The following is a 9,301-nucleotide window of genomic DNA, read 5'->3' on the forward strand; positions in this document are numbered from 1 at the left end:
AATTCCTGATCTTGATATAAGATAGAAATCGAACGAACTACTTGTGAGACCAATGTATTCTGTTGAACAAGTAGGTTGGAGATAATTTAAGTGGCAAGGTAAACTAATGTATGCGAAATCTCAAAAAAAAATTAAAACTGGATCCCAAGGGAAGAAATGTTATTGGATTTAACAATTTCATAGGAATCACTCAAAAGAAAAATAGAGATTTCATGTTGTACCCCCATGGATAAGTCCGTCAATTCATTAGTGAAAGCTAGAGCAAGTTAATTGTTCACCGTCAATGAATAGTAGGTATTGAATTGTGGGTTTCACTTAGCACGTAGTGACACGAAGCTAAGATCATGAACACATAAGTTGTGCAACCATAAACCTCAGTGGTAATGTCTGAGAGTCTCAAGGGTTACGTTTGTGAAGCGATTGAGATGGAGAAAAAGTAATGTAGATGGTGTAAAGAAACCAAAGTACCTCCGCTGTGAAAAATAAGGACTAAGCAGAAAACTCTTATCTCATGTGAGAAGAGAATTAGGTAGCTCATGATTAGAATAAATATGAGAGCCTAATTGGGAAGACAAGGTTTGTTTGTACCAAGTCAGTAAGGCTTTTATTCAGAATCAGGTGAGGCTTTGGACACATACAGCAGTATGTTTCTAGGGACACATAGCTAGTGAAATGATTTACCCACAAAGAGATATACAAAATGATAAGAGTGAAAATTAAAAAAAAATGTTTTGGAGATTTTGAATTAAAAAAAATAAAATTAAAAAAAATATTTTTGGAATTTTTGATAAAAAGGAAAATAAGACATAAAAAATGAATACAAAAAAATGTTGGAACCGAACCCAAGCGTTCGGTTTATTTCGGTTGAGAAAATTTTGGAACCGAACCCGAGCGTTAGGTCTATTTCGTGGGAGAAAAATTTTGGAACCGAACCCGAACGTTCGGTCTATTTCGGTTGCCAACACTACAAGAAAAAAGGCCTTTTACGACGCTCATTGCGCGTCGTAAAAGGCTCAGACGACGCGCAAATGCGTGTCAAGGAAGGCCCTGTCATAAAGAGAGACGACGCACTTTTGCGCGTCGTCTATAGACGACGCGCATTTACGACGCTCATTTACGACACGCAATGCGTATCAAGGAAGGCCCTGTCATAAAGGAAGATGACACGCATTCGCGTGTCGTAACCTTACGACGCGCGTGTTAATGACACGCAATGCGTATCAAGAAAGCCCCTGTCAAGAAAGGCCATGTCATAAATGAAGATGACACACATTTTTGCGTATCGTAAATTTAAATGTTTAAAAAAAATAAATTTATATATTTATTAATTTTTAAATTAAATTTGCATTTAATTTCTCATAATAGAAATAAAATACCATATACAAAAAATACAATCCATTGCATAATATAAAATAAAATTTCATACTCAAAAAATAAAATAAATTACACAAATTGTAATGTCATACAAAGAATCATTCAAATGTTAAACAAAAATAAAACATTGCTAACATGGGTTATACATTCCTATAAAACTAACAAATAATCATACAACTCTTTTTCTTACTGGAAAGGAATGTCAAACATGATTACAAGTCTCCCTTAATCTTGATTACTCACGTGCTTAAGTAGAATGTTGTTGTTGAGAAGGTTACCTAGCAACAGAGAAAAACACAACACCTCTCCCACAATCACAACATCATTTACAGAGAAAGGTTGTCAATTACTTTCATTAAGACTTTCATTCAATCACAAAAATATTAAATAAAAGGGTGAAACAGTAACTTACTTGTGATAAGTTAATCTCCCTTAGAGCAAACACAGCTAAAGCATTGAACAAGACCCTATTTCCCTCTTCTTTTAAAGTTTCCAGAATGTTTAGAATGCTCTCCTTACTCATAATATATAATCAATAATCAGATTGAATTGTATATTATGAGTAAGTAATAAAGTACATGTAACACAATAAAGTATTATTAAGGAACTTATGAGTTCAAATATTATTTTTTACACTCAGATGCCAAAATATTTTATGTTATTCTTCTACAAGTTGAGAACCAACTCAAACATGAAAGATAATAGTCCATCTGGCAGCTTTTGATGACATGGCAAATGAAATTTCTCAGAGATAGAATAATACCTGTACTATTAAAATGATGGCAACCACAACAGGTGGTCCAATAACTACAGCCAAAAACATGCCTTTAATCATGTCTAGAAAGAAAAGAAAGATTGTTTGCTGCAATCATAAATCCCATGTGTTACAAACTTATATCCAAATTTAAATTAAATAAAAAGAGAAAACTGTAAAAACAAATTATATCCAAGGTAATACACCATACAACAAAATAGCAAAGTCCATCAGTATTTTTCAAAAAAACACCGTTTTCTTAATTATTAGAACACATTAGGAAAGCTTTATACTCTTTGATTTAAGAAGCTAAGTAAACTATAAGAAATCCACAACAAAAAGAAACTATAAGAAATCCACAACAAAAAGATTTGAAACTTACCTGTCCAGTAAGAAGAGGGGTATCAGCAACAAGCTTGAAAGCAACAGGCCTTGGAGTACGCACAGGCCAAGCCTGCAAATAAAAGGTGCATCAAGTATAAAAGAGAACAAGGAAACTGATATTAAAAACAAGAACTTTGATCATTAGAATAAAAGAGAGAGAGAAAAATAGAGAGGGAAGAAATGGAATGGAATGACTCATTCCATTCCATTCCATTCTATATTCCAACCTTTACCTTGTTTTCTTATCATTATCAGTTGTATCTGCACCTCTTTCATTTCCTGCAAGATTTATGAACGAAGAATGGCATGTGATCGTGAAGATTCCTCATTTGCATCTGTTGTCCCTGTGATTGTAAATTAGTAAAAAAGTATAGAAAACATGAGAATTTAATCATTTATATATTGAAATTTGTTAAATATGAGGAATGATATAACTTACAGGCAAACGATCCCAAAAAAGGTGACCATCATTTGGTTTGAGGTGATAATAAGAGCATCCAAAAGCAACAGCAGCCACACCAATGTAAAAGCATGTCCAACCACAAAGCTCACCTTGTAGACTTAGGCATTTTATACCAGGCAGAATCAGGGGCAGTATAAACCTGAGAAGTGGATGCTACTTTGTTTAATTGTAGTTATCACTATTATATAGGTCATCCATAAAAGTTAAAAGGTACACCATTTGAAAGAGAAAACAAGAAAAAGATAAAAAGTGTTATCTGTTAAGGATGAAAAGTGGAAAGAGTAGCTCTTTAAAAAGATTGACAAAATCAAAAAATATATTTCCGTTAACTTGTTAACACAAACCCCTCGCTTTATCAATCTTTTATACGTATATCATAAATCCAAAAAGTTATCTACGTTGAAACCCAACAAACATAGCAATGGAAATGGAACACCCATGTTAAAATATATACAAGATGAAGGGCATAATCGTCAATCTACCATCGACATATCCCAGGTGCTTCTGTCCTCAACATTGATATCGCCTCTTCATACTCTGAAGCATATACAAACCCCCACAGCTGCACACATTGACATTCATATCAACTCAACTTATGCAAACTATTTATATTAAATTACACTTTTGGTCCCTGAGAATCTCTAATTGTTCTGATTTTGGTCCCAAAAAGTTTTCTCTTGCAACTTTAGTCCTTATTTGACTATTTTTGGTCCCGAACCATTTTTTCAATTTTGGTCCCCAAAAATTCTCTTACAATTTTGGTCCTTTGAAATTTCTTGTAGAGTTTCAGTCCTTGTTCTAAGTAAGATGACCATTTTTGGTCCCTGAGTATTGCTGATCTTTTCAATTTTAGTCCCAACTCATTTTACTTGGAACGAAGAGTAAAAACGTTACAAAAACCTCAAATAACGATCAAATTTGCAAGAGAATTTTGTAGGACCCAAATTGAACAAAATCAGCCATACTCGAGGACCAAAAATGTAATTTTTGCAAAAATAAGTGAGAGAAAGCACCTCAATTTCCTTCACTTCAAATTCTTGGGTGTGTGACAAACAAGAGTTACCATAAGTTTCTGAGGCCAAACTTGACCCATTCAATCTGGGGGAAAAAAATATGCAAATTGCCAAATTACCATATTATCCCTCAAAAAGAAAAATAGGAATGATGCAAGTGCAACACTCTTACAAGTCACTATCAAGATACAATGCAAAATGATTTCCCCCACCAAGCGCTAAATACTCAGTTGAACAAAGAGTAAAATACCGATTCACCCCTAATAAATGCACAATTAACATAATAAATCCCAAATAAATATTAAAATTATAAAAGATTTTTTTATATATTATCAAGAAAATGCAGTACCTGTGGGGCGATATATAACAGGACGCCCTGGTGTATTTGTAAACACAAATGTATCATTCGATCCCTGTATAGTATTTACTCATCATAGTGAAAAAGGGTAGAAAAGTCTTTTGTCAACATATAGAGAAACGAACTTAATTAAACAATTACAAACCTGGTATCTTTTCTTTGTTGATGGTTTCAAAGGTGCCTCAACTAAAACACCAAACACTGCACCTTTACGATCTCCAACAACCTGAAAATGTTTAATCAAGTTTCAGTTAAAGGGTAAAGTTGACATTTTGCATAGTTACTGAAGACAAGACATTACCAGTAGACTTAACCCAGGGCAAAGATTGCTTCTTCTATATAAGGTTGAAAGAGATATGCCATGCCTCCATGTACTAACATATAAAAAAGATAATGATATATCAAGATTCAAGAATAATGTGAAACTGAAAATATGATGAAGATGAAATTTTACCTGTATAGTAAGACCCATTTCTTTCCTTGACTGAGAACAGGGAGTGCAGCATAAAGATCAGAACGTGTATTTTCTGTCATAAGTTGTGAAGGTTCTGATATTTTTGGAAGTTTATCAGAAGGAAAATCTGAGAACAAGAGCCTCAACAAGTGCTCCAGTTCCACCAACAGGGTATTCTAAACTACAACCTGGTTTATACCATTCTGCAAACATATAAATTTGCAAATATGTGGATATATATACAGGCAAAAGATTAGACATTTAGAGAACTATAAAATATGAAGGAATAGAATGGATTCTGTTTGGTTGGAATGGAATGGATGAGGACATGTGGTAATGGAATAGCCCATTCCATTCCTTCCTCAATTCCATCATACCAAAAAGTAAAACTACCTTAAAAGAAACTTTTTAATGTATGATATGATTATGTACCATTTCTGCTGAAAGAACACCATCAGATTTCACTCCAGCAAGTAAGAAAGACAAAATATCCACCCAATTTCTAATGAAAGGATCTTTGAGTCCCAATGAATCAACTATTTCTGAAAAAGGGCGTAAAAGCTTTGTGGCACCAAGAACACCTTGAGGTCCCATTTTTGCAAATGATTTTAGGAGTGGATATGCATATCTAACTCCAGCAGTAGAAACAACTCCCAAATCACCTCGAATAGATAAAGGTGGAAAAGCCATGGCAGCTGCAGATAATGGAAATATTGCATCAACCAAGACTAGAACATCTTCTTCTTGATTACATTGTTGTGTGTTTCTCCTTGGTTCATTACTCACATCGCCCTAACAAAAACGAAGGAATCCCATTACTAAACCCTAATCCTAAAGTGTATTAGTTCGTTCACAGAGATTAGATTTCATGAAGATAAACCCTAAGATTAAAAGGTCAAAGAATTGCACAAAAGGTCATATCAGAAATAGAATTTCAAATCGATGATCAGGAATTGAACTAAACTTGATCGAACTATTTTATTATTGATGGTGGCAGCTTAGGGCTTAGAGAGAGAGAGAGAGAGAGTGAGTGAGAGAACAGAGGTAAAGGAAGACAAACCGATTCAAAAGGATGTGCTGATCCCAATTTCACAAATCGGCGTTCCAAAACCAAAATTCCCGATCCCAATCGCGTTTCTGTGCAATCCAATTTGCCAATTTCACGTTTCAGGTATGCTTACTTTGGCAAATTACAGTCTTTAGGCTGCCACCTCCACTTTTGATATGAAGTCGTCGCGTGCTTTACAGAGAGATATGAAGTCGAGACAAAAAGACGAGATTGACCCATCTGGTAATAAACGGACTCGGGAAGCTGAACAAAATGACCCGAGATTGACCCATCTAGTAACAACGCTATTGATGCCATTCCTTCCATTTTCGGCTGTTCATCCTCCACTTCCTCTACTGCTACTTCTTCACCATCTTCTATTTTTTTCTGTATTTAGACTTGAGAGTATAATTAGGGCTTTTTCTAACAATTTCAACATCGAGTGGGAGATATGGTGGTTCCAGTAGGTAGAAGTGAGGGAAGAAGTAAGCAGCAGTCAATGTCGGGAGGGGGAATGAAGGAGCGTCCAGGGCAAGAGGGAAAGGAGAAAAAAAGGAAGGCGGGATTTTTAATTTTTTCAGAATTTCATTTCCCCCTACTGTTAAAGGATGGAACGCGCGTTCCATTAAAAATTATAAAGCGACATCCTTAGACGACGCGCATTTTATTATAGGTGCCCTCCGTGTTTTTTTTTAGACACTAATTTAAGGGCGCGCAATAATGCGTGTCTTCTATCCTTAAATTTTTTGAAGAGATGACATTTTTCTAATGTCACTCTCCTTTGCGTAACATAGATCAATGAGCGTCGTATTTTGCGCGTCGTAAAAGGCCTTTGTTCTTGTAGTGCAAAAAAAATAAGTTTGAAAAAGAAAAGAACTTTGACAATAAGATAAATGAATTTGGAAAAATAATACAAAAGATTTACAACCAAAGAAACTACCTTTGAGTGATAAGCGAAGATCAGATGATAAAACCGAACCCGAGCGTTCGGTTAATTTCGGTACACCAGAACAAGACCCAAACCCGAGCGTTCGGTTCATTTCGGCATACATGAGACCCGAACCCGAACGTTCGGTCTATTTCGCTTCTTACTTTTGATCTGGAGAGGTAATTTTTGGTACTGACTCCGATTCCGTCATTCCTAGCCCTTGTAGAATTTTGTTGAAAGAAGCTTCAGGAAGAGCTTTGGTGAAGATGTCAGCCAGTTGATTTGTGGTTCGAACAAAATGAATTTCAATGTTCCCATCTTCCACATGATCCTTAATGAAGTGATACCTTAATGCTATGTGCTTAGTCTTGGAGTGTTGTACTGGGTTATGACAGATCCTAATTGCACTCTCGGAGTCGCAATATAGTGGGATCTTTTTCATATTGAGTCCATAGTCCCGGAGCTGGCTTTGGATCCAAATCATTTGAGATGTACAGGAGGCAGCTGCGATGTATTCTGCTTCAGCTGTAGACAGAGATACACAAGTCTGTTTCTTTGATTGCCAGCTAACCAACTTCCCGTCAAGGAATTGGCAGCCTCCAGTGGTGCTCTACCTGTCTAGTCCACAACCTCCAAGGTCTGCATCTGAGTAGGCTTGAACGAAGAAACCTGAGTTTGATGCATACCATAGGCCGAGAGAGGTAGTTCGTTTTAGATACCGGAGTATGTTCTTCACTACAAGTATATGAGGTTCACGAGGATTCGCCTGAAATCTAGCATAGTAACAAACAGAAAACATTATATCAGGCCTGTTAGCAGTAAGGTACATTAAAGAACCGATCATCTGGCGATATAGCGTAATATCGACTACTGGCTTATGCAAGGATGGAGTGAGCTTGGTGCCGAACTCCATTGGAACTTTAACCTTTGAGTCTCCCATCATTCCGAATTTAGCAAGGAGAGTCTTGGTATATGCTTCCTGGTTAATAAAGATGCCTTCGGGTCCCTGTCTAATATTTAAACAAAGGAAAAAATTAATCGGACCCATTGAGCTCATTTCAAATTTAGTCTCCATCAGCTTTCTGAATTCAACTATCAAGCTAGGATTCGTTGAGCCAAAGATGATATGATCGACATAGATTTGAACAATCATAAGGTGGTTACCTTCCTTCTTACGAAAGAAGGTTGGGTCAACCGAACCTTGTTTGAATTTGGACATCTTTAAAACTTGGTTAGCGTTTCATACCAGGCCCTAGGTGCTTGTTTCAGCCCATAAACCGCTTTGTCCAGAATATAGCAGTGATTGGGGTACTTTTCATTGATGAATCCCGGAGGTTTCTCCACGTACACCGTTTCTTCAAGTTCTCCACTTAGAAATTCGCACTTTACGTCCATTTGGTAGACCTCAAAGTTCTTGTGTGCAGCATAGGCAAGGAATATTCGAACAGATTCCAGCCTAGCTACAGGAGCAAAGGTTTCCTCATAATCGATTCCTTCCTCCTGGCAGTATCCTTTCACCACTAGACGCGCTTTGTTTCTTATCACATTGCCTTCCTTGTCCATTTTATTTCTGAAGACCCATTTGAGACCAACAACTGAGGCATCTTTAGGAGTTGGAATGAGGCGCCAAACCTTATTTCTTTCGAACTCATTAAGTTCGTCTTGCATAGCTTGAACCCAATCAAAGTGATCAAGAGCAGTGTTTACTGTTTTTGGTTCAACTTTTGAGACGAAAGAGTTAAACATGTAGAACTCTACTTTTGAGAATAGAGATGTTTGCTTTGCCTTCAGTTGAGATCGGGTCAAGACCTTTTCAGAGACATTTCCCATAACCTGTGAAACAGGATGATCTCCGGTCCATTTGACAAGAGGAAGGTAATTTGGATCATAGGATGGATCCAATTCAGCATTTACCATTTCTTCTAATTCAGATTGACTATCATCGTCATAAAACATATCGGCTTTCTCCCCCTCGACTGATGAGCTTTCAGGTGTATCTTGACAATCCGGTGCTACAGGACTTTCGGGTGCATTGAGCTTTCGGGAGCTACAGTACCTTTGGGTGCAGTAGAGCTTTCGGGTGCAGCTGGAGAAGAGTTCTCCCCCTTAACTTGTGAACTCGGCTGTTTTGAAGAAGATGGATTATCCCCCTCAACTGAAGCACCGTGCTGAGGAGGTTCATTTGGAACTGATACTTCTTCATCCATTCGTTTGGCAGCGTCTTTGACGATTTGCTTCAGATGGTCAACTTTGTTGTCTGCTGCATTGGCTTCTGAGAGAGTAGCCTTCTCCGGTTCATCGAATAACTCCACAAACTGCACAAATAAATTTGCAATCGAGGCCGTGACTTGGCCTGTTTGAGAGAAAATTTCTCCAACTGTTTCTTCAGTGGCCTTCAGCTTCTTGACGTAGCTGTCATCGAAAGTCACATAATAAGTTTCTTCAATCTTCCTCGAACGCTTGTTTAAAACCCTGTATGCTTTTGAAGTAAGAGAGTATCCCAGAAAAATCCCTTCATCGGCTTT

The 9,301-nt window shown here is 36.9% G+C and overlaps 2 protein-coding genes across 2 annotated transcripts; both read right to left on the reverse strand.

Annotated features, from left to right (window-relative positions):
• Positions 1-1,434: 1,434 nt before the first annotated feature.
• Positions 1,435-4,895, reverse strand: LOC111896389 (uncharacterized). Its single transcript, XM_023892387.3, has 11 exons — positions 4,801-4,895; positions 4,648-4,720; positions 4,492-4,572; positions 4,338-4,401; positions 4,161-4,248; positions 3,989-4,073; positions 3,458-3,537; positions 2,746-3,114; positions 2,511-2,582; positions 2,138-2,236; positions 1,435-1,892 (listed from the first exon to the last, which is right to left on the reverse strand). The coding sequence occupies exons 1-8, from the start codon at positions 4,878-4,880 to the stop codon at positions 2,925-2,927; spliced, it is 741 nt and encodes a 246-aa protein (XP_023748155.3). The 5' UTR covers positions 4,881-4,895; the 3' UTR covers positions 1,435-1,892; positions 2,138-2,236; positions 2,511-2,582; positions 2,746-2,924.
• On the reverse strand, positions 4,859-6,175 carry LOC128134232 (uncharacterized). Its single transcript, XM_052771738.1, has 3 exons — positions 6,047-6,175; positions 5,232-5,592; positions 4,859-5,018 (listed from the first exon to the last, which is right to left on the reverse strand). Exons 1-3 carry the CDS (start codon positions 6,173-6,175, stop codon positions 4,915-4,917), a joined length of 594 nt encoding a protein of 197 aa, XP_052627698.1. The 3' UTR covers positions 4,859-4,914.
• Positions 6,176-9,301: the final 3,126 nt, after the last annotated feature.

This window comes from Lactuca sativa, chromosome 5 (genome assembly GCF_002870075.4).
Source record: "Lactuca sativa cultivar Salinas chromosome 5, Lsat_Salinas_v11, whole genome shotgun sequence".
NCBI classification, from domain to species: Eukaryota; Viridiplantae; Streptophyta; class Magnoliopsida; order Asterales; family Asteraceae; genus Lactuca; species Lactuca sativa.

Coding starts and splice junctions, on each gene's coding strand:
- LOC111896389 (XM_023892387.3), bottom strand. CDS start 4,880: ATGACAGAAAATACACGTTCTGATCTTTATGCTGCACTCCCTGTTCTC. Junction 4,573..4,647: donor GCCCTGGGTTAAGTCTACTG/GTAATGTCTTGT, acceptor AAACATTTTCAG/GTTGTTGGAGATCGTAAAGG. Junction 4,074..4,160: donor TTGTATCTTGATAGTGACTT/GTAAGAGTGTTG, acceptor TTTTTCCCCCAG/ATTGAATGGGTCAAGTTTGG.
- LOC128134232 (XM_052771738.1), bottom strand. CDS start 6,175: ATGGAAGGAATGGCATCAATAGCGTTGTTACTAGATGGGTCAATCTCG. Junction 5,593..6,046: donor TCTCGACTTCATATCTCTCT/GTAAAGCACGCG, acceptor CGTTTTTGTTAG/GGCGATGTGAGTAATGAACC. Junction 5,019..5,231: donor TGTTCTTTCAGCAGAAATGG/TACATAATCATA, acceptor CATATTTGCAAA/TTTATATGTTTGCAGAATGG.